This window comes from Puma concolor, chromosome D3, assembly GCF_028749965.1.
Source record: "Puma concolor isolate L17-30 chromosome D3, mPumCon1.1.hap2, whole genome shotgun sequence".
In the NCBI taxonomy this organism is placed as follows: Eukaryota; Metazoa; Chordata; class Mammalia; order Carnivora; family Felidae; genus Puma; species Puma concolor.
The window spans coordinates 29,804,046-29,827,068 of NC_141678.1; the positions used below are offsets into that span (position 1 = coordinate 29,804,046).

Genomic DNA, 23,023 nt, shown 5'->3' on the forward strand with positions numbered 1-23,023 from the left:
TGAGCTTGATCCCCCTTTCCACACTTGGTGGCCTCCCTACAGGCACCACCGTGGTGTGTGCAGAAGGGAGAGGAGGGGCAGGGAGACCAGGAAGTGCAGTGAGGACGCCATAACCCTCTGATACCAGGGAAAGGTCCTGAGCTGCTTGCTCTGGAGAAGGCAAAATACGTTTTAATGATTTCTGTGGCCCCAAGGGCAACTGTGTGAGCCTGGCAAGGGATGGCAGGGCTGTCATACAAAGTAGGCAGCCAGGGCTGACATCTTGTCCTTTGGCCGCCTGGCACTGGGCTTCACTGTGGGCCGACGGCCCCGGGCCCGCCCCCGGCCCTGCCTCCTTCCTGGCCCGCCACGGTGCATGGGGTGGCAGGAGGCCGCGTGCTTCAGCTCCACTAGCTCTTGGAAGATGGGGTCGCAGAAGACGCAGCCCGTGTGCTGTGTCTCATCACCTGGGAGCGGGGACTTGGCCTTGTTGAAGTCCACAGCCAGCAGGGCAGCCTCACAGGTGCTGCAGGTGTCGGCGGACACCCGCACGCGGTAGGCATTCTCGAAGCAGTGCGCCACCACATTGCACTTGTTGCAGGCCACCTTCCACTTGGGGCCTGAGGTGGGGTCCAGCACCAGCACGCCGCTCTCGCATTCCACGCACTGGCCGATGCCCAGCATGCTAAGCGAGTGCTGGCAGGTGGGGTGTGTGCACTCATTGCAGCCCATGCCTGGTGGGGAGGGGGCAGCCCATGATGCACACCAACCCCCACCCTGTGCTGTGTCCCCCCCCAACCCCCCCTGCTGCCACCTCCCAGAGGGTCTTCCCCTAGGGCCTCATGGTCCAGATCTGTCGTCCCAGCAAAAAGTGTTCCTTGATCACCCTGGGTCTGGATTCCCCCACTGCCCTTGCCCCTGCTTCTCTGCTTATCTAAAACCTCCTCAACCTGTGAGTGTCACTCCCCCTCCCCCCATCATTTCCAGAAGGCCTTCCTGGTGGCCTCCGGCCAGGTCCATTCCCCCTCTTCACTTTGCTTCCACAGCCAATTCCCATCAGCTCCATGTGGCTCCTGTGCTGCTGGGTCACACGGAGCCACTGGCTGCCCTGAAAGATGCTAGAGGGCAGGGAAGGGCCTCAGTAACCCTAGTAGCCCAAATGCAGGCTGTCCCTGCCTCACAGGTGAGGCTTGAGTCAGGAAGGGTGAATTGAGACCCCTGAGGGTTCCCTAGACCCTTTGATGAACGTGGGTAGATGCCTCTTGCTGTACCTCATTCCTGTCTGTAGCATGGGGTGAACACGCTGGGCCCTGTACCTCCTCTAGACTCTTGGCTTAGTGCTGTTGGTGCCTCCCACTACCCACCCCTACCCATGCACATGTGTCTCCTTTCCCCAGTAATGACTGTGAGGATAGAGAACGGAGGTAGACGCTGACTGAGGGTGCACCCCTTGCCAGGTGGGGCCCCCCAACCTGCTGCATCACTCAACTCAACCTAGCCCAGGAGAGGGCACGGCATGCCTACTGCCCAGATCCCGAGTGAGTGGATTACAGTTGCCCTCTCAATTATGACCGGGACAGAGAGTGGCAGACTGGCTGGCTCCGCCTCAGCAGTGCCCAAGTACACCTCAGGTCTCCTGTACCTGAGCCGGTGAGTCCAGCCATAGCGTGGGGGCAGGGCAGGGGCTGGACAGGCACCACAGACACCCAGGGGGGACGGGGCAGCCTGTCTTGGGAGGGAGCGATTGAGGCCAAGAGACGGGGCACTCACCTTTCTTCATGTCTCGGAAGGGCGGGTGATTGGCGCAATAGGGGCACAGTGGGTAGCTCTTGCCCCTAGAGCCTGAGGACCACAGGACCAGCTCGAAGTCATCCAGTGGGCACCGGAGCTCCTTGTAGAGCTTGATGGTGCCATTCTGGGGGAGGGTGTAGGTCTCGTCGCAGTGGGAGCAGTGCAGGCGGCTGGGCTTGGCCTGCAGAAACACCAGGGAAGATGCTCAGGGTCACTGAGGCCACCCTGCTCTCTGGCCTGCCCTCACTCTCCTAATACAGAAGTAACAGGTGACATGTAGTATATAATGTATATAACATGATACATAAGACAGAATATGCAGCACTGTAATGTGTATGTAGTACATAATATATGATACACACAGAAAATCTAACGTGTATACAAAATACATAATGTGTTACATATGTCACACACGTAGAATACATTATGTTTACATATTACTTATGTATTATGTATGCATAACACATAATACATATGTATACTTATGTACACAACAGAGACATACGTAGTAATATATGTGCAATATGTAATACATAATATGTAACCCATAACACACAATGCATAATGTGTAACACACGGAATATGCATATAATGTGTAACTTATAACATGTAACACAATACATAATGCATAATGTGTAGCATGTTGCCAGGCAAGGACCTCTCAGGCAAGGACCCATAGCCATGAGTCTCAGGACACCTGCTCCAGGCATGGAGAAAGGTAGTTCTAGAACCCCTGCATGTGTATTAATGCCCAGGATAGCAAATAATGTGTTGTTAGGAAAAAATGGACAATGTGTTTAAGAGCCCCCACAGCTCACATGTTCCTGGGGTCAAGGGGAAACTGGGTGTCTGTTGGCAAGGCTGCAGTAGGCCTCTCATTCTTGTGTGGCAGCCAGAACAATGATTTCTTTATGACTAAGGATAAGGCAGAGGTCTACAGAGGTGACAGGACTTGCCCAGGTCTGTACACAAGGGTGCTGTAGGCCAGATGGGGTGGTCACAGCCCTTCACCCTCATTTACCTGAATGTACTTCATGAACCGGTGGCACTTCCCACAGCGGGAGAGGGGCTTGCCCGTGGCCGCCAGGGGTGAAAAAGACACCTCCATCAGTTCGTCCATGCCTGAAAGCAAGCAGCGCAGGGAAGAGTCACATCCTCCTAGCCTCCGGCAGCCCGCCTCAGACACGTGCACGGAGGGGGAGGCCACAGCAAGCATCTGAGTAAATGCGTCTCTATCCCTGAGGGTGCTAGGGTAACAGGAACAGCAGGGCTGCGGCCTCATGTCTCACATGAGCTGGGTGCCTCGTGTGTGGTGTTAAGATGTGTGCTCTTGGGTCAACTGAGTGACTCACTCGGTTAAGTGTCCAGCTCTTGGTTTCGGCTCAGGTCATGATCTCAATAGTTTGTGGTTTTGAGCCCTGCGTCGGGCTCTGCGCTGACAACGTGGAACCAGCTTAGGATTCTTTCTCCCTGTCTCTCTGCCCCTCCCCTGCTCGTGCTTTCTCTCTCAAAAATAACTTATTAAAAAATATCTTATTAAAACACAACTTATTAAAAAATACTATTAAAAAAAAAGCCCGCTCTTTAACCCCAACGATGGTCCAGCAATGAGATGTTATTGCCCTGTCCTCCCAAAGGAGCCCCGGAGCCCGGAGCCCAAATCTGGACACTGGTCCCACATGGCTGGGGCAGCCCTGGCCCAGGGGCCTCTGGCACAGGGGTAGGGAAGAGGTGGGCTCACCGGCGATGGAGTCCACGAAGTAGTGGAACTTCCTCTTGAAGACATCCAGGGTGTGGCCCAGAACTTGGCGGTAGTCAGCTTTGCCCTGGGCGATCAGGTTCAGCTGCTTCTCGACTGCACTGCGGATGGTGGGGAGTACCAGCTCTGCATCTGCAAGTAGGGGAGTGCTGCTGTGAGCACTCGCACTGGGGAGCTGTGGCTGCCCCCACCAGCTCAGGCTGCAGTCTTGTGGTCCCACGCCTTTCCTGATCTCCTACCCGGAAAATCCAGTGTCGAGTGGCCAGGGGCATCCTGTCTCCAAGACTGTCACAGTTCCTGGAAGTCCTCAGGCCAGGTCTGTGCCCTGCCATCTCCCCTAAGACCCTTGGAACCTCTCTGGGACAGAGCAAAGAGCTCTGCAAGGAGGACCCAGACCCCATCCGGAGCTGGTCTGTGGGGAAAAGCCCCTCGAGCCTCCTCTCTTGGATCCTTTGCACTTGTCCATTCATCCATCCACCACACAGAGACCCTGCTGGAAGCACGTCCAGGGCCGGGCGGGGGGGTGGGGGGTGACAATGTAGCACTGTTCCAGTGGGAGTTGACCTGCCACAGGGCCATGGCCTGTCAGAGGCTGGGGGCTGATGAATGCAGAGCTGCAGCCCAGGCCAAAGTCAGGGAGCAACAGCCAGCCAGACTCATCAATCTCTTTTCTTTTTTAAAAGTTTTTTGAATGTTTATTCATTTTTGAGAGAGAGAGAGAGAGAGAGAGAGAGAGAGACAGAGTATAAGGGGCAGAGAGAAGAAGCAGGCTCCAGGCTCTGAGCTGTCAGCATAGAGTCCGACATGGGAACCGTGAGATCATGACCTGAGCTGAAGTCTGACACTCAACCGACTGAGCCACCCAGGTGCCCCACAGACTCACCAATCTTGTAGTAGCCATGCACCAGGACGATGCCAAGGTTGGTGGGTTTGAGTCGGCGCCCGCTCTCCACAGTGACGTAGTTGCGCTGGCAGATGTTGTTGATGTGCACGGGGATGCTGGCGTCTGTCCCTGAAACACATAGCAACACATACCAAGTGTTCCATAGCAGGCTCCCCATCAGACCGTAGGCTCCACCTTTGCTCCCGCTCACCATGGGGACTCTGGTTCTCAGCCCCCTCACCTCTGTTTTTGGCTAGCACTGTGCTGGACACCACACCATGTGTTTTGAGAATGGTCTTGTGAATCCAAAAATGGCCCTCCCAGCGCCGGGCGCTTAATTCCCCTCTACAAACAACAGAGGCGCATGGAGGTTAAGGAACTCTGCCAAGGTCATGGGAGCTCAGTCTGCCTGCCCCTCACATTTGGTAAATGCGACCTCCTTGACCTCTCCCTGCCTCAATTCTGAGACATCTACCCCTTCTAGAAACAGGGCTCAAGACCCCTGAACACGGAGGAACTCCCATGCTCGCTGCCAAATCGTCCCCTCTGAAACCTGCTTAGAACTGCCCACTTTCCAGCTCCCAGGTCCCTTGTGATTAGTTTCCAGGATGGCACCTCCCCTAGAGACTTCAGGGTCACCTGGCGCTGCCAGATGCTGCCTTTACTGCTCCCCCATGCTGAGGAGCCTCCTCAGATGGTGCTTAGAGGCTATGGAGGCCATTGAGGTACCGCACTGGAAGGACAATGCTGGGATTAGGATCTGAGCCCCAGCACGCTCCCCGCTGTGCCCACTGCATTCTTGCCACTGCCGGAGCGGCAGCCCTTGCCAGTTCCTTTTCACACAGCCCTGGGGGCTCCCAGTTAACAGGGCTGCCCAGGGCCGCTGTCTTGTTCAGAAGGTCACAGGAGCCCTTTTCACGGGCTCATTTTGGTTATGGGATCTGGGCTGCTGTCCAGTATGTGGCTGCAGGGAGCCATGGATGTCTTGTCAATGGGGAAGGACAGAGGATGCTGGGGGAGCAGCACCCACACACCACTGTCACCAAACCTAGGTGAGACGTTCCCTGACAGTCACCTGTCACAACTGTTAGTGACAGAACAAGACTCAGGCACAGCACCCTAGATTGTTCTGGCCCTCCAGAGCTGGGTCAGCTGGTGCAGCACATCAAACAACAGGCAGTTCCCATTAGAGTGAACATTGCCTGGGGAGCTGGCCACACCCTGGGCTGCAGTTACTAGGTGCTGGGCACGGAAGAGTCACTGAGCAGGTCTGGACCTGCTCCTGGGATGGAAACCCTCAGGCCCGGGGCCTGGGTGGGCAGGAGGGTGGGTGCACCCACCAATGCCGTGCTTCTCCATGAGTGTGATGAGCTCGGCCTCTGTCAGGTAGTCGGGTGGGTTCGTCTGCTTCTCCAGCATCTTTATTTCACTCACAGCAAAAGTGTCGCCCCTCTGGCAGGTGGGCAGGCTCTCCTCCAGAGGCACACTCTGCCAGGGCATGATCTCCGTGAAGCCTGGAGGGAGAGGGTGCTGCCACTTAGGGTCCCGTCCCAGGCAGCCCAGGCCCAAGACCCTGGGCCTCCCTCCCCAGGTTCAATGGAGAATGTTCTGTCTGTGGAGGTGAGGGAGGAGCCAGTCTGGCCCTGCAGTTTTACCTGGAGAGATGATGGTCTTCCCTGTGCAGGTGAAGTGCTCAGGACCAATACGGAAGGAAATGGTGCTCTGAAGGTACTTGCAGTCGTAGCTAACTGTGGCAATGAAATGTCTGGTGATGTACTCATAGAGCCGCCACGCCTCACTGCCTGCAGCAGGCAAGGAAGTTGGTTACTGTCCAGAAGCTCTGGCTCTAAAGACCCCCCAACACTCTCATTCAGACAGCAGGGCCCTGGCCATCAGCACAGAATGGCAGGGCTGGCCTGCACTGAAGCTGGAGAGAGGAGTAGGAAGTGCGCAGGAAGGGAAAGTGAGTATCCTGTGCTGTGGTGGTTCCTACACAGTTACAGCTCCGACCTCTGCTTCCAGGTGGGACTGCTCTTCAGGGCCTGGTATGTTCTTAGTTGGTGACTGCAAGCTTGGGTGGTGCACAGTGGCTCCTGTCTCTACCTGCACGGTTCTCCCTTTCCCTGCCTCCTCCCAGTACACAGGCCCCCACACTGCCTTGGTCGGGTGGGAAGCAGGAGGCACACCCAGTGGTTGGGCCCCAGCACTCCCTGTCTTGGTCCCGTCCTGTCCCCTCCTTGCCCATCTGCCTCACCCTCCTGGCTCCTACGAGCAGCCACCTGCACCTGCACTCAGGCATACCACCCCACACCTGCTGCCACCACTTCTCTTCTGTCTTGCCCCATGGTAACAGAACACAACCTTCAGGTGACTCTCTGTGCCACAGCTGGGGGCAGGTGGGGGAGGGAGCCCCCACACTGCCAACGGGGCCCGACACTGTCCTAAGGTGCCACATGACTATAGCTTCCCACCCAGAAACTTGGTGTGTGTGTTTGAGTGAGTGTGTGAGTGTTGGGGGGAGTGACTGATACCTAATTCAGCCTCTGTGGCAGACCTCATGGGGGTAATGGGGGGATGGTCACCAGCATCATGGCCTTTCCGTGGGTGGTTGATACCTTCTGTTAACAACCGCTTCACCTGAGGGAGAAAAAACAAAGCAGTGAGTCTGGGCATAGCTAACTTCCCACAGGGAGGAGCCAGCACTAGTTCTGGGTTTGGCCAAAGTGCCTGGGAACAAGGGTGTGCGGTGGCTCTGCTCACCGTGTCGGCCCAGTAGGGGTGGTTGGCCTGCTGCCGCAGAGGGCCCTTCAGGTCAAAGTTCTCAGGGTAGTGGGTGGTCTCAGTCCGCGGGTAGCTGATGTAGCCTTGCGTGTAGAGCCGCTCGGCAGTCTGCATGGCATGTTGTGGCCCCATGCCTGTGAGGGATGGGAGGCTCAGTGGGCCGGAATGTTGGGGATGGCCAGGTCCCTGCTAATGGGCCTGGGCACTCAGCCTCCCCATCAAAGGCGGCCAGGGCCTCCTGGCAGGTGGAGGTGGTTCTGAGTGGGCACAGCTAGAGCACAGAGCTGCTGGCCAGGCCACTGTGCCCATACAGCTTTACCTGAGGCCGAGGTCCTGAACCTGTAAAGGTGGGCCCAGGACAGGGATGCTCCACAGTGTCACCCTCAAAACACTAGTGGCTATGCTGATTAAATGTGGCCTGCAAAGTGCTGCTCTCTCACATTCTGGCCATGGAGTGCAACTGTGCCTCAGCATCTGCTAATGTTCCACTATGACTGCAGAATTAGCACACACCCCCTGTTCTGAGCTCCATGGGTGTTTCTGTCCTCGTGGCACTCCAGGACTACTGAGGGAGGGCAGCAGAGGCTGCCCTCAGCTATTAGCCACTCAATGTCATCACTGCCCTCCGAGGATCCCTGAGGTGCTGTTCTGAGGACACTGGCCAAGGTTTCCCCAGGCTGCAGAGGCACCAGTGCCTTGAGGCCAACAGCTGTCAGAGACAGCCAACTTTCCAGTCAAAACCCCTTCTTCCTCCTGGGGCAACAAGGCTCAGAGACATTACATCAACACTGGTCACACTGGCCCCTGCAGGACATTAGCCTGGGGCATTAACCTCCCACCCCTGGCCTCTCTCCCTACACCAGGGAAGCTTCTCTGGGGTGCTAAAGTCAGGACATCTCTCTTGGGTAGTGGCAGTCATTACCACTGTTGCTGTTACAATACACCATTACAATAATTTAATCCTTTTAGAACAATCAGCCCTGAGAGATGGTCACAATGGCTGCTGTTTTCTTGTGAGAAAACCAAGGCTCCAGGACAAGAAAGAAAGTAGACAAGCTGACACTGGACCAGAGTTTGGGTCCAGGGCTGGAATTCCATCGTCTAATGCCTCTGAGGGGACTCCACTGTGCCAGTGACACACAGGCCTGCCCTATAGGTGGTCTCTGACCATGGCCTGCCATGTGTTTGGCCCTGGCAGCAGCTGCATGGATGTTCAATAATATGGTTTATTTTCCCCACATAAGTCCAAAGGGGCTGTTGCATATTAACCGATAATCTTCCAAAATGGAATCCTCTCTCGTGTTTGTCAGTTTGTTATTACTTATTTCCACTCTGGAAATGAAATCCGCATGAGACATAGATTCCCACTAAGCCTCGAATGACACTGCAGGTGAGCTGTGGCTTGACATAGGTGAGCATAAGGCACTCAGCACAGGTGCACACAATGGGGGTGTGGGGGGGGGAGGAGGGGGAGGGGGCACTCAGCACAAGTGTGCATGAAGGGAGCGTGAGAGTCAGCATCACCCTGGAAGCCCAGGCATTGCACCAGGGCTGAATGGCTCACCGCATGCCTGCTCCAAACCCTTCGGGGGCTTTAGAGGAATGCCCCTACGTACCCAGAGAAGAGCTAGCTACTCGCAGCATCTCCACAGTGTTCAGGGCAAGGGGCCTCTGCTTGGCCTTCTCTTTCCGGCTTGTGGCCTCCACCTAGAAGACAGAACAGATTCCGGGATTTGGGGTAGTGGGGAAAAGAGGCCATAATAGAGAATCAGGAGGTATGGGCAAAGGGTCTGGTTTCGTTCATTTGGTCTCCCTGCTTCTCAATTTCACTTATCACAGTGGTCTCAAGACTTGAATATTTATTTAGGCCAAGGAAGGGAAAAAGAAAGAAAATTCTTTCCAAGAGAACTTTCTAGGGAAAGAGAAAACTTGGAGAAACAGGGAAGAGCCAAGAGAAAGGGCTGCAAATTCAAACTCCTACGGGAGCCAGTGGCAGCCAGGCCATGGGGATGGCAGGTGAGGGCTGGAGCAGACCACGGAGTGCAGGCCTGTCTCAGGGGCAGTCAGCTGCCCTCACTGCACCTGAGTGCTTCCACCAGGGCCTACCAGTATTGCTACATCTTCCAGTTCATCAGCAAAAGCTGCAAATCAGGACTTTCATGCGAAATCTCATGACTTTCAAATGTTGGTGACCATTTGAAACGTTTATAAACGTGAGGCAGTTTAGATAAAATACTAGGCAGCTTCCAACTCTGGGCAGAACAGTTGTTAGAAAAGAGGACTCTGTCTTGCCTGGGACAAAAACAATCCAAACTCAACTCCAATGCCTCGTCTCTCCCAATCCCATGGAGACATGGCCAAGGCAGTGCCTTCTGAATTCCAGACAGACCAATGTGGGGGGTTAATTTGGGACAAAATGGGTACATGCTTCAGTGGAGGCTTGGGATCACTAGGGTCGAGATCTGGAGATGATGGCAGTGAGTCTCTTGAGGAACATGGTCAAGGATAAAAGCATGAGGCAGCTTTGGAGGAAGTTCTAGAAGCCTGAGTCAACTGCATGGGTGAGCAGAGAGCACCCAAGGAAGGCTGGAAAAGGGCAAGAGAAGGTGATTGAAGGAGGCCAGGCTGTGCCTCCATGACTCTGGTAGCTGTTACTGCTGTGGACCTCTGTAATGGTGGCAGAACTACCTCCATCCCAGGTAGGCAGCCCCTTGCCAGGTGGTGTCACCCTTTTCCTAAAGGTCAAGCACATGTCCCTCAAATTCATAAAAACCCTGAGTAGGAAACACAGCACCATAAAGGCCATGAAAGCTGACTGAGGTTGGGATCTCATGTTAGCTGTGTGACCTTGGGCAGGTTCACTGATGTGCACACAGGTCCCTCCAGAGTTGTTAGCATTTAGAGATCACAGAAAGGGGACATCTGTGTGAAATGGAATCCTGACAAAAGGGGATAATGCCTGTGGGGCCTGGCAGGTCATGGGCATGGGGCGGTGCCCGGAACAGGGTAGGTATGTGGCCACACTGGTTACTGCAAGCAGTTCTGTAACCTTTCTTCTTTCCAAAAGATGTCTGTGTTTCAAAGAGGGACAGAAAGATGGGACCCTAGGCCACAAGCTACTCTTCCGGCCAGAGGCTTCCAAGGTCTACTCCCAGCCAGAGCGAACATGACAGATATGGGTGGGGCAGGCCCACCTGGGCTTCCTTCTCCAGCTTTGTCATGTTTAAAAACATCTGTGCGATTTCCCGGTCAAACACTCGCACTCGGTCCCAGTCCAAAAGAAGAGATCTGTCTTTTTCGGCATTAACCTGGAGGAAAAAGTATAAAAGGACAAAACAAGAGAGAAAAAATCCAGGTAAGCCCACTGCCAGGAGTGAAAATCAAGAGAGATGAAGCTGGTCCTCGCCTGGGAGCAAAATGATCCCAGCCCTAAGGTCTCACAGTCATACCTATACAGGTGTGCAGGTGTACAGATATGTAGGCTGAGACCCAGCCCCATCCCAAGGGAAGACTGCTCTGACTCCAGGCTTCTGCCCCGAGACCAGGCAGGTGGGAGGGGAGCCAAAAGTCAAGGCTGTGTCCTTAAGGAGTGTTAGAAACTCTGCCTTGAATGCCATCCCTGCGCACTAGGTGCAGTTGGTCCATGGGCCCCTAGTCCTACGTCAACCAGACCAGCTCTGTATTATGTTTTAAACCTTATAAGAAGCTCACATGGAGAATTTTATTTGGAGAAAGGGTTCTAAGACTTTAAAAAATTTGAAAGTCAGTGGCCTATAGCCCTCAGTCCAGTCCTTGGACCTGACCATCACAGCTGATGGCCCTAGGGGTGACCCTGCCCCACACTGCCAAAGTGGAGTTCATTCCTGCTTACCCAAATTCAATGCATCCAGGCCTAACCTTATCCTGCCTCTCTATGAAGGCTGGGGTCTCTTCCCTGGACACCCCGCAGACCACTCTCTGGCCTCTCTCCTCTGTGCCCTTGGCCTCAGGCCCTTGCATGGCTATGATGATGATGGAAAACTCTCAGAGTCCACAGCCCAAACCTGGAAAGACCCAGTGTGCATAGGGAAAGGAAATCAAACCTTGGCCTGTAGCACCCAGTAGGTCTCTGGTTTGAAGGACTGGATTTTATCGTGTCTCTCCACACAGAAGCCCAGGGTAGGGGTTTGACATGGTCCAAAGGAGATAAGGGAGCTGTCTAGATTGCCATATTTTCCCTGGAAGTATTTAGTCTGAAACCTATAAGGAGGAGGGGGCAGAGAAAGATATTCCGGTTATGTATTCACTCCAGACACCATTGTTAACCACCCATGTGAATCCAGCATGGGGCTACTAGTGAGTGCAGGGAGGGGACCAAGGTGGCTTCCCTGCTCAGAAGACAGGGGACAGGGTGAGGTCATGCTCAGCATGGGGGCTGGGAAGGGTGTGTGCAGGCAGAGAGGAATCGTGTGTGCACACGTGACACAAAACGCAAGAGAGAAGAGCAGAGGTTCCACCTATCCCAGGTCTGGGAAGCCCTTCTACTATATTCTATCCCCTCCACCCTCTCCTGAAGACCCACACAGTGTAGACAAACACTCTGCTTATCAAGTAGTGGCCTGTGTGGTCTCATCAGCTAGACAGACAGTTCTTCAGGGGTTTTAGAATGTGGATGTTGGCCTAGTGCTAACCAGGTCCTGGGGTGGCAAACAGGGACCAGAAAGACAGGGGCTCTGGCTAAAGGGAGGGCAGCCAGCACCTGGTGAACGCGCAGCCGATGCGCAGGTCCAGCTCCTGCCGGGCATCCACCGACAGCGCCTCGTTATGGTCGGGCTCGCCCAGGCGGGCCATGGCGGCGCAGATGTCCGTGTCCGTGATGGAGCTGAATCTGGCCCGGAACACCGTCTTTTCGCCACCGTGGGTTGGATTCATGATGGGCAGCACGGCATCCAGTACCTGGGAGAGGCAGCCCAGCTGTAACCCACCACTGAGGTCTTTACCTCCTGCTCCACATTTTGCCTGTGAGGCCCGGGGCTGACCCTCAATGTGTGTGACTCCTGCCAGACCCTCCTCTGTCTCCTTCCCTGTACAGAAGTCTCAGTCTCTCCACAGAACTCCTGCTACATGGCTGCTCTTCCACCCACTGACAAATCTGTTCAAACATCCCCCTTTTTACTACCACCCTTTCTCTCATCCTCTGCTCTCATCCCCGCCCAACCAGCAAATGCTATTGCCATGGGTGCAAGGGAGCTCAGTCACCAAGTCCATCCCACTTGACCCACTTCCCTTCTTTCTAGAGGGCAGAGTGCCAGGAGGGGTAGGTGGAACTTTTGAGAGACTGGAGAAAAGCCAGGGAAGGAAAACAGAGATGAGGTGGAAAAGGCAAATGACAGGAGGGGTAAGGGCGCAGGGGACCCCCATGGTATGGGGCTTAAGAGTGGCAGGGTGGGGGCGGTGGCCCTCTTAGGGCTAAAGCACAGCGGGGGCTTGGAGCCAGACTCACTAAGAAGGCTGTGCTGTGGGAGGGGAGTCACACTGGAGCCTGGCCATGCAGCTTCTTTACAGGGAAGAGGTGCCTTTGTTTCTGAGGGGAGAGAGCCTGGTGACCTTCCACTCCTCGATGCAAAGGCCCCCCAGGGGAGGAGCAGCCCTGCAGGGGAGGGGCCAGGAGAGGAGTGTCTGGGAAGGGACATAGCGTGTTTCCTGAGGGTGCTGCGCTGGAACTTGGGGTGCCCTGAGCACCCTCTGCCATGCGGGAAGCATTTCCTGAGCCCCAGGGTGTGCCAGGCACCAGGTGAGAGCTGGGGACACAGAGGCAGGAGGGTGAGCCTCACTAGGGGACACCTCCAGCCAGGACCAGCGTGGGGGCACCACAGCCATAGATGAGGCAGGCACCTGCTTCCCTGCAGGGAGGGTAGAGACAGGAGGTGGGAGGGTATCTTGGGTGGGGAGAGGACAGTGAAGGCTGGAGGTGAGAAAAGGAGTGAGGAATGTTGCTGAGTGTCAACCAGCCTTGGCCAAAGGTCCCTGAAAGGTGCCCAGTGGCCAGGATGCTGGAAACCAACCCTCTCCTTGAGGCAGCTTGATTGGGAAACTCCCATCCACCCAGAAAATTCTGCCCTTTCTGTTTGCTCTCACAGTGAGCCCCAGCAGGGGAAGTAACACTCCTTCACCCTTGGTAGAGTCCCTGCATTTGAAAGTGTCTATGGAATTTTCGGGGCGCCTGGGTGGCGCAGTCGGTTAAGCGTCCGACTTCAGCCAGGTCACGATCTCGCGGTCCGTGAGTTCGAGCCCCGCGTCAGGCTCTGGGCTGATGGCTCAGAGCCTGGAGCCTGTTTCCGATTCTGTGTCTCCCTCTCTCTCTGCCCCTCCCCCATTCATGCTCTGTCTCTCTCTGTCCCAAAAAAATAAATAAACGTTGAAAAAAAAATTTTTTTTTAAAATAAAAATAAAAAAAAAAAAAAAAAAAAAAAGAAAGTGTCTATGGAATTTTCAAAATAGAGGAGGAAAAAAGGCTATTTCTATGGCAACATGGCTGATTCCCCACTGCAGCCCCAGAACGGGATGACTGCAAGTGAGTTCAGTGGGAAGGTTGGCAGTGAGGACCTCAGTGGGCACCCCTCTTACCTCAAAGCAGATGTTCTCCCCTTCCTTGTCACAGTCCAGCCACAGCACGATGTAGTCGCAGCCTTTGCCTTCCACCTGCCACATAGCACACAGCGACTGGCACCTCCACAGCCCAGCCCTTCAATGCCCACCCATGGTGCTCCCGCCTGGCCCCTGAGCCCCAAGTAGGAGGGCCAGTGCCGAGTGGGACCCAGGCTGAGCAGAGGAGCTGGCTGCACTTAGGCTGCCTTAGCCACTTATAGAACTTAGCTTAGAACTTAGTTTTTTGGGCACAAAAAGTCATTAATGCAATGCTGCACAGAAAAAGGGCTGCAATAAGACTAAATGTTAATAGTGGTTGTCTTAGTGGGATCATAAATGATTTGTTCTTCCTTCTACTTTTTAATATTTTCCATGTGTATGCATTTGTTTTAAAATTAGAAAAACCACCACCAGTGCCAAACAATCTAAAAAACAGAATTTCTGCTCCCCAGGGCTGAATGACAGGGCTGTCCAGGAGGGCCAGCAGGGGGCGCTCTCAGAAAGGGTTGCAAGGCCAGCCCAGGCATCCAGCAAAGGCTGCCAGGTTCAAAAAAGGGGGAAGGATTCAGGAGGCCTCCTGCAGTGCAGGGGTGGACCCCCCCCCCCCCCCCCCCGGGTGCCTGTGCTCTTGCACGCCCCACACACCTGCAGGAACTTCACCATGTTCAGCTTGGGGTTAGCTTCCTTCTTCTCTGTTGGGGCTTGGCTGAACAGCTCTGCAGGGTCCACCTTGTCCCACTTGTTGTACTTTCCTACAAACCACAGCCACAGTGACATCTGAATCACACTTCCTGGCTCACAGGGCTTGACCTCTCCAATCGTCATAACCTCAGGAGGATGGTGGTGGTCTTGCCTCAAAAACGGGGAAAAGGAGGCTTGGAGAACACTTTACCCAGGGCAATCCCACAATTGGAGGCAGCGCTGGGCCTTCATTCCCCTAGGCTGCTGAGGTGACACCACACCTTGGCCACCCACAGGAGCCACCACTGGGCCAGGCTGCTGCTGCTCCAACCTCACTTCAGCACAGGCCCTGTGGCTGGAAGTGCCATTCCTGGGCTGGCTCACTTTGCCAGACCACTGAACTATACCACTCATACCTCTGTCTTCTCTTCCAGCCTGAATTTTTGTAACTCTCCCCCTACCTGGCACTGACAGGTGCTCAGGTGATCCCTGTGGGGAATCAATCTTTTGGGCCTCTTATCTGGTACATCCATCTACTTCTCTATTCAGGGCTCAGTGCTTGCATGCTTAGCCCTCCAGCTTTCTTTTAGTCTCCATTTTGTGTAGCCTGGGAGAATAGGGTCAGATAGAGTCAAGTTAAAATTTTTTTTATATGTTTTTATTTACTTTTGAGAAAGAGACAGAGTATGAGCAGGGGAGGGTCAGAGAGAGAGAGAGAGAGAGAGAGAGAGAGAGAGAGAGCGAGAGGGAGAATCTCAAGCAGGCTCCAGGCTCTGAGGTGTCAGCACAGAGCCTGATGTGTGGCTCAAACTCATGAACCACAGATCAAGACCTGAGCCGGTCAGACGCTTAACTGACTGAGCCACCCAGGTGCCTCAAGTCAAGTTTAAATCCTAGCTCGCCAACTGCCAGCTGGTGATAACTCAGTCCAAATGCTTGGCGACACAACTGAATTGATGTCATTGTTGTCACTGAGCAATAGGAAGGAGACCTTGCTGTGTGCTAAGCTCTTTACCTTCACTGTCACACTTAGTCCTCACACAATCCTGGGAAGTGGATGGCACTGTTGTAAGACCCACTTCACATCTGTGGAACAGAAACTTGTAGAAGCCCCAGTCCCAGCCGACTCTTTGTCAACCACAGGGCCCTGCACCTAGCTCTGTTGGGTACTAATGCTGGCTCTTCCAAGGTGACACAACAATGATACAAGGATGACAATGACAGCCACTGAATGACCACTGGACAATAGTCACACTCAGCAGGAACCACCTCCCAAATGCCTGCAGAGGCCAGGCCCCCTAAGGTGGGCATTCTCTGCCTCCAGGAAGCACAGGAAGGAGCATAGGGCGTGCAGTGACTAAGGGGTGCCTCTGGGATGGGGACCCAGGGGCACTGAGCTCCAAAGCCAGGGTTCTGGGCATGTCACCCAGAGACCCTGTGTCAACCCTCCACAATCTGCTGGCCTTAGGACTCACAGGTTCTGCACAAACTCCTTGCCTGGAGCCCTCCCCTGGCTCCAAAAAGACCCAGGGGAGCACTTCGCAGGGCTTCCCTTAGCAGGGTGGAGGGTGAGCAGGGGCATGGGGGGCTTACCCAGGAAATCCAAGGTCATCACATGACCACAGACAGATGTCATCTTGAAGCGGACGGGCTGGCCAGCGAAAGTCCCTGTGTACTCGTGCACTGAGCATGTTCCGTTCAGCCCTTTGCGTGAGGACATGTTTCCTACAGGGCAGAAGTGCAGTGACGGCTGCTCCAGCAAGCCACAACTGCTGTGGAGGCCCCAGGCCCTGGTGTTGCCTCTCGGAGGGCCAGAGTACCCCTTCCCCAGACTGGTTAGTGATGATGTTCTCTGAGCCACTGCGGGTAATGGAGTGCTGAGAGGTCATGGATCTCACGGAAAACACCGCTGCTGACCAACCAGTATGGTGTGCTCTCAATGCAGAGCCCTGTGTCTCTGAAGGCCAGGAGCACCCTCTCTGAACACTCTTAAGAGCAGACACTCTTGGGCCCTTTCTCTGCATTTCAGCCTCATTTCTTTCAAACTTTACTCAAAGGTATCCAGGGACTCATTATCAAATTCCACGATATTCTCATGCTCCCCTCGGACAGCCCCTTGGCTGACCTTTCTTAGCCTCTGGGAAGTGGGCATGTCTCAGCTCTCCCCTCCCTTCTGGAGGGATGCTAGCCCACTGTCCTAGCCAAGGGGAGGTCATGGTGGACATCTGCCATTTCTGGGTACCCAGCATGCAAACACCCTTCCTTTCTGGAGGGAATTCAGAGATGGGAGGGGAAGTAGCATCCCACCAACTATCCCAGTGGCCAGAGTTAGGGTAAGGAACACATGTTCCCTTTCTTAGTGTCCTGGTGTCTCAGGAGGACTGCAGCCAAGGGTCAGCCTAGTGGCTATTCTTGAGTGACATAAGCACACAGGCTGCAGCTGTAGCAGTCATGGGTTGAGGGTCCAGTGGCAAGGGTCCTGTGGTGACGATGTCCACGGCATGGCCTCAGACTTAGACTGGGGTCTCAGACTGGGGTCAAATTTAGACTAGGGTGGGGTCTTGGCTCTGTCTTCTTCCTTCCGATGAATTCTCTTTCTGGGTAGGTTACCAGGGCTGGTTGCTGTTTATGACCAACAACATGAGAGGCACAGTACTTTGACAGCAGCCTGCCTGGTGTTATGCTGTGAAGTGTGCCTGTACCTTTTTGGAGTCCCAGCCCTGGCTCATACCGGGTGCGGCAGTAAATGCATCCCCCAGTGACTGATACCAAGGTGCCTCGTTAGCACTTGTTATCTTGAACCAAGTCAACTCCAGAGAGCTGGAAAAAGAAAGAAATGACCACGCTCATAGATTCCAACCCCCCCCCCCCCCCCCCCCCCCACCGCGTTGGTCTTCCCTACCTCGAGAGAGGATTTTAGCAATAGACTGGGCCAAGGATGGCTTTTCTGCAACCATGAGCACGGTCCTCATCTTGTCTTAAAGCTGCCAAGGGCTTTGGCCCTTCCCACTCCAGTTTCAGAGAGATGGCAATGAAGTTCAGAAATTGCTCTGCTCTTCTTTTTGGCTCAACACTGCTGTCAGCGCTGACTCCTGAAGAGAAGAAAAGACACGTAGAAAATAATAATGCTTCTAATGGAATCTATACCCCTAAGAAGGAAATTCACTTTAAAAAACAAAAAACAGGGGTGTCTGGGTGGCTCAGTCGGTCAAGTGCCTGACTCTTGGTCTCAGCTCAGGTCTTGATCTCAGGGTCATAAGTCAAGGTCGTTGGGCTCTGCACTGGGCACAAAACCTACTTAAAAACAACAACAACAACAACAACCAAAACACAGGGGTGCCTGGCTGGCTTAGTTGGTAGAGCATGTGACTCTTGATCTCAAGGTCATGAGTTCGAGCCCCCTGTTGGGCATAGTTTAATTAAAAAACAAATAGGGGCGCCTGGGTGGCGCAGACGGTTAAGCGTCCGACTTCAGCCAGGTCACGATCTCGCGGTCCATGAGTTCGAGCCCCGCGTCGGGCTCTGGGCTGGTGGCTCAGAGCCTGGAGCCTGTTTCCGATTCTGTGTCTCCCTCTCTCTCTCTGCCCCTCCCCCGTTCATGCTCTGTCTCTCTCTGTCCCAAAAATAAATAAACGTTGAAAAAAAAAATTAAAAAAAAAAAAATAAACAAATAAATAAGCAAAAAGAAACCTGAGGTAAGAAAAAGAAGTTAGGGAAACTTGAAGACACTGAACAAATCAGGGCAATGGAATTGGCTCGGAGATGACCTTGGGGATTTAGGTTCCTTTGGGAGACAGTGACATGGCTCCATGACCTCAGGTCTGTCTTGTCCCCAGATCCATGCTACGAAGGCTTCGGGGCCTTTGGACCTGGGCTGATGGGCTGGAATAGGGCAGATGGCCCTCCTCCCAGGCCATGGTTCTGTTTACTCCTCAGGGCTGAGGGCAGCACCTCCACCTCAGCTGAGCATCAGGATGCCCTGGGACATTTTATAAAATGCAGATGCCCAGGCCACATTCTTCAGGTCTTTCTGATCCACAGCTGGGCGCTGGGCCTGAGATCCACTGGCCAGGGAATCCAGTCCCCAGAACTTAATAGCCCCTTGCAATGGGCTCCAATCTACCTTCCTGCCTGCCCCACACAACCTCTAGCATTGCAGACCGTGCTTTTGGCCAATTAAATTGGACACCACTGTCTAAAGAAAAACATATTCTTAAGCCTCTGTTCCCTTGCTTGGAATGTACTACCAAGGCTGGAGAATGCAGCCTGGCCGTGTAACGGCTGGGCTCTAGTGCTAACTCTAAAGAGCTCTTCTAACACCCATGACAGTATGAGTCATTTCCTGCTGTCCCCAGTCCATTACAATGGACTGTGCACTGTGCCACAGTTAGTTACTGCCTCATCTCCCTGCCAGCACAGGAGCAGCCTGAGGTCTAGATCGCTGCTGGCAACTGTAATAGCTAGTTCCATGACTGATACAGGACATCTAATACCTGCTGGCTAAATAAAAGAAACATGGGCCCTTTCTGTCTTTTTTTTAAGCTTATTTACTTATTTTGAGAGAGAGAGAGAGCACATGCGCGCACAGGGGAGGGGCAGGGAGGGAGAGAATCCCAAGCAGGCTCCATCCTGTCAGCTCAGAGCCCAACGTGGGGCTCGAACTTACCAACTGTGAGATCATGACCCGAACCAAAATCAAGAGTCGAATGCTTAACTGACTGAGCCACCCAGGTGCCCCTGTCTTTTTGATCGTTATAGATATGGCCTTGACATTGACAAGTATGGCACTGTATTAAAAAAAACAAAACACCAAAACGTGTCTTCTACTGAGACAACTGAGCCACCTTCTGGGAGGAAAATTAAAGCTAGACTTCTACTTTATAATTTCCACCAAAACATAGTCTAGATCTAGCAGAAATTTAAGCAAAAAGATGAAACTAGAAAAATACTAGAAGAAAACAACTTTGGTATGAAAGATACCTAAGGATTTCAGAAGCTCAGAAGCACACCTCTTCATGTTTAAAATCATTTGATTTCCTTTCCTGTGAATGGTCTATTCATATTTTTTATCCTTTTTCACCCTAGCTGGATTGCTGTTTTCTTATTTTTAGGAACTGTTAATATAATGAGGAAATTAGCTCTTTGTAGTAGGAGGGCCAGCAACACCCATCACGGCAAATTAGAGGTAAAATGTTTACTGTTTACTCTAACAGTAAGTAGTAGACACTAAGCAAATACTGATTGAATAAATGGCTGCATGTATGAAACAATAATTTTACCTGCAAAGTGAATAATAAAAATACTTTTAGATGTCTAAATTTTAGAAATTTATTTTTTAATTTTAGTTTTATTGTTTTTTTGAAAAATTTTCAATGTTTATTTTTGAGAGAGAGAGAGAGACAGAATGCAAGCAGGGGAGGGGCAGAGAGAGAGGGGGACACAGAATCCAAAGCAGGCCCCAGGCTCTGAGCTGTCAGCACAGAGCCTGACCCGGGGCCTGAACTCACGAATTGCAAGATCATAACCAGAGCTGAAGTTGGAGGCTTAACCACCTGAGCCACCCAGGCGCCCCTTAGATGTCTAAGTTTTAAAAACGGACTTTAAATCTGTATGAGTATTGCAAGCACTTCTCACTGTTCTTTTTTCCTATGGTGTCAGTTTCTAGAAGTTTCGTATTTCTACTATTCCTCTTCACACCTAAGGATCCTAAATACCTTTTCAGTAAATAATTAACAGATTCTTCTCTAAAGATCCCTTTAGAGAGAGGGCACCTGGGTGGCTCAGTTGGGTAAGCATCTGAGTCTTGATCTCTGCTCACATGATCTCATGGTTCGTGAGATCTCACTGTCAGCACAGAGCCTGCTTGGGATTCTCTCTCTCCCTCTGTCTTTGCCTCTCCCCTGCTCATGCTCTCTCTCTCAAAATAAATAAATAAATAAAAACTTAAAAAAAAAAAAAGATCACTTTAGAGAAAAATGTTTTACCCCAGCATCTTCAAAGGGATTACCTCATTCATCCATGGCTAGACAACTGGATGGTGCCCACAAAGGGCCGTCAGCATCTGTTCTGATTTCTGGTCACCCGTCCACAGGACAGACTAGTTGTTACTCCCCACTAATACGTGTTGGTCTTTGGTAGTAGTGGCTCTAAAGAAACACACGTTCTAGTTCAACAGTTTATATTTCAGTTCTGCATGAGTACTTTGTGGAAAAAATATGACTTCCTTTAAGGATTCAGAATCATAGAATCCTGGGAAAGGGACCTTGGTGATGATCTGGTACAACCGTCTCAAGGAAGAACAAACTAAGACTCAGAGAAAGGGATTTTCCAAAGGTTACCTGGGAAATTTGAATTGGGGCTGAAACTCATGCTTCCTTACTTCCAGCCGGGTACCTTTTTTTTTTTTTTTTTTTATAAAATTTTTTTTTTCAACGTTTATTTATTTTTGGGACAGAGAGAGACAGAGCATGAACGGGGGAGGGGCAGAGAGAGAGGGAGACACAGAATCGGAAACAGGCTCCAGGCTCCGAGCCATCAGCCCAGAGCCTGACGCGGGGCTTGAACTCACGGACCGCGAGATCGTGACCTGGCCGAAGTCGGACGCTCAACCGACTGCGCCACCCAGGCGCCCCCCCCTTTTTTTTTTTTTAAAATGGCACCAGGGTTCACCTCTTAAAAGCATTCTCCAGTTTTAACTGTGATTAATTTTCTGATTATTTGGGACCTATTTTTCCATTAAGGCACACTCAGATTTCAAAAGGGAAGTCAGTAATAGCTGAAAGCAATGGTTTGCAACCTTCATTATGCCATTGTTGTGTCATATACCATCTTAACCTTTTTGCTTTACCAACATTATTATTCATTTAAGTTTTTGCTTTTTTAAAAAACCTTAAATGTACATTTTTAAAAAGGGAAATTGTATAGCCTTGTAGGAACTGAAAGCCTGTGATCAATGGCCAGAACCAGGTTCTTTCCGTAACCTATGTCGTGTATCGGGTTTGGTCTTGTTTTCTGGTAAAGCTGAGCCTAAAGTTTGTTCTCTTATTTCAAAAGGGGAGATCAGCAAGTGCTAAGGCAGTGTTGACAGCAAATACGCAGGTTAGCCTGTTACTACCCTGTCAACTATCAACAGCAATACCACCAATGGTATGTGTCCTTTGGGAGACGCTGTACATAATAAGGTCCTTTCTGTCAGTCTTATAAACAAGTGAACTTGGCTTGGGAGTGGAGGCCTCGTAGGGGTCCAAACAGCATGCAGAGCCCTAGGATTTCCCACCTTAGCAATTTAACCCAATACCCATGGAGTCAGGAAAAGAGGGAAAGAAGACTCCTCCTTTGGAGGCAAACAATTGCTACAAACTGCTACTTTGTTTAATCTTGCAACAGCTTGACAAAGCTGGTTTTGTAATTTTTAAACCATGATTAAACGGAGGTTCAGAACAATCCAAACTAGTGCCAGGTGACCTTTGCCAAGGCTCTGGGGAACCCAGGGCTAAGTGGCCATCAAGCCCACGTCGGGCTGACTTCTCCACGTCCTGTTCCCTAAGGCTTTGTGCTTAAACACAAATCTTTAGAGGCAAGATTAGGTCACAGTCTTCTTTTTTACCTGTAAGAAATTAGTGCCTCCGGATTCTAGCTGTTTTGTTCACAAAAGGACCTTCCCTCATCTCCATCAACACCTCAGAGAAACACCCGGTTGCCCTCACGACTGAGCCAGGGCCCAGGTAGCGGCGAGTGGAGCGTGCCCTGACTTGGCCCCGACCTCTGCACGGCCTCCCCGAACCTCAGTTTCCCTACTCGTGACAACAGATTCAGACAACAGACCCCACTTAAAAGAACCGCGGACCAGGTTGACGAACGAGAGTATTAACTGCAGCGCCTATTCCTTCCAGGCACCGGACTAAGCGCTGGCCGATCATCACCTCCCCGAACCGCCAATGCAAGCTCCGGGGCGGGAAAGAGGCGGCGAGAATGCAAGGAGGTCCTCTCCCAAGCCCCGGGCTTGGGACCCCTGGGCGCCCGGCCAGCATTCGGGAAACGTGCCCCCAAAAGGCCGGCGCTTCCCGCTTCCCCGCGCCGCCCACCGCTCACCCGCCGCGGCTTCCGCCTCAGCTCCCGCTTCAGCTTTCGCTCGGGGCGGGGGGCGATGCGGGGAACTCGGCAACCTTTACTTCCGGGTCCGGCCGCTGCTGGCGTACCTTCGTCTGAATTCCGGTGCGCGCACGTCGGCGTCCGAGAGTTCCGTGGCTCCCACGTTCCGGGAGCATGGTCTCCAGCCAGCCCTTGCTCGCCGCGGTCGGTTGGGGTCCCCAAACCCTCCCACCCAGATCCCTCCTCGCAGCGGTCCTTGGGGGGGTATCCCCAAGCCTCCATCCTGACCCCTCCCGGAGGCCTCCCAAAATCCTCCACCTTATTCTTCTCTGCTATTGCGATGCAAAAATGACAGTTGTTATAATGATTATGAAAACCGGATAAGCATGAAAATATATATGCTGTTGATAATTAAAATAATTAAAACTGCA

General features: G+C 52.6%; 1 protein-coding gene and 1 long non-coding RNA gene across 4 annotated transcripts in view; one reads left to right on the plus strand and one right to left on the minus strand.

Annotated features, from left to right (window-relative positions):
* Positions 1 to 23,023, plus strand: part of LOC147575462 (uncharacterized) — a 28,121-nt gene extending 5,098 nt beyond the window's left edge. Inside the window, exon 2 of the long non-coding RNA XR_015242413.1 lies at positions 22,394 to 23,023. This is a non-coding gene — a long non-coding RNA (uncharacterized LOC147575462). The remainder of the gene's footprint in view (positions 1 to 22,393) is intronic.
* On the minus strand, positions 150 to 22,645 carry TOP3B (DNA topoisomerase III beta). 3 transcript variants are annotated; one of them, XM_086682366.1, is made up of 18 exons: positions 22,593 to 22,645; positions 17,404 to 17,593; positions 16,095 to 16,226; positions 14,466 to 14,572; positions 13,800 to 13,874; positions 11,932 to 12,128; positions 11,276 to 11,432; positions 10,388 to 10,501; positions 8,810 to 8,900; positions 7,173 to 7,327; positions 6,944 to 7,049; positions 6,068 to 6,214; positions 5,753 to 5,926; positions 4,413 to 4,541; positions 3,512 to 3,661; positions 2,792 to 2,892; positions 1,750 to 1,951; positions 150 to 713 (listed from the first exon to the last, which is right to left on the minus strand). In XM_086682366.1, the coding sequence occupies exons 2-18, from the start codon at positions 17,471 to 17,473 to the stop codon at positions 232 to 234; spliced, it is 2,589 nt and encodes an 862-aa protein (XP_086538492.1). In that variant the 5' UTR covers positions 17,474 to 17,593; positions 22,593 to 22,645; the 3' UTR covers positions 150 to 231. The 3 variants fall into 3 exon arrangements, with proteins under 3 accessions (XP_086538492.1, XP_086538493.1, XP_086538494.1); XM_086682367.1 differs by lacking the exon at positions 22,593 to 22,645 and adding an exon at positions 17,233 to 17,321; XM_086682368.1 differs by lacking the exon at positions 3,512 to 3,661.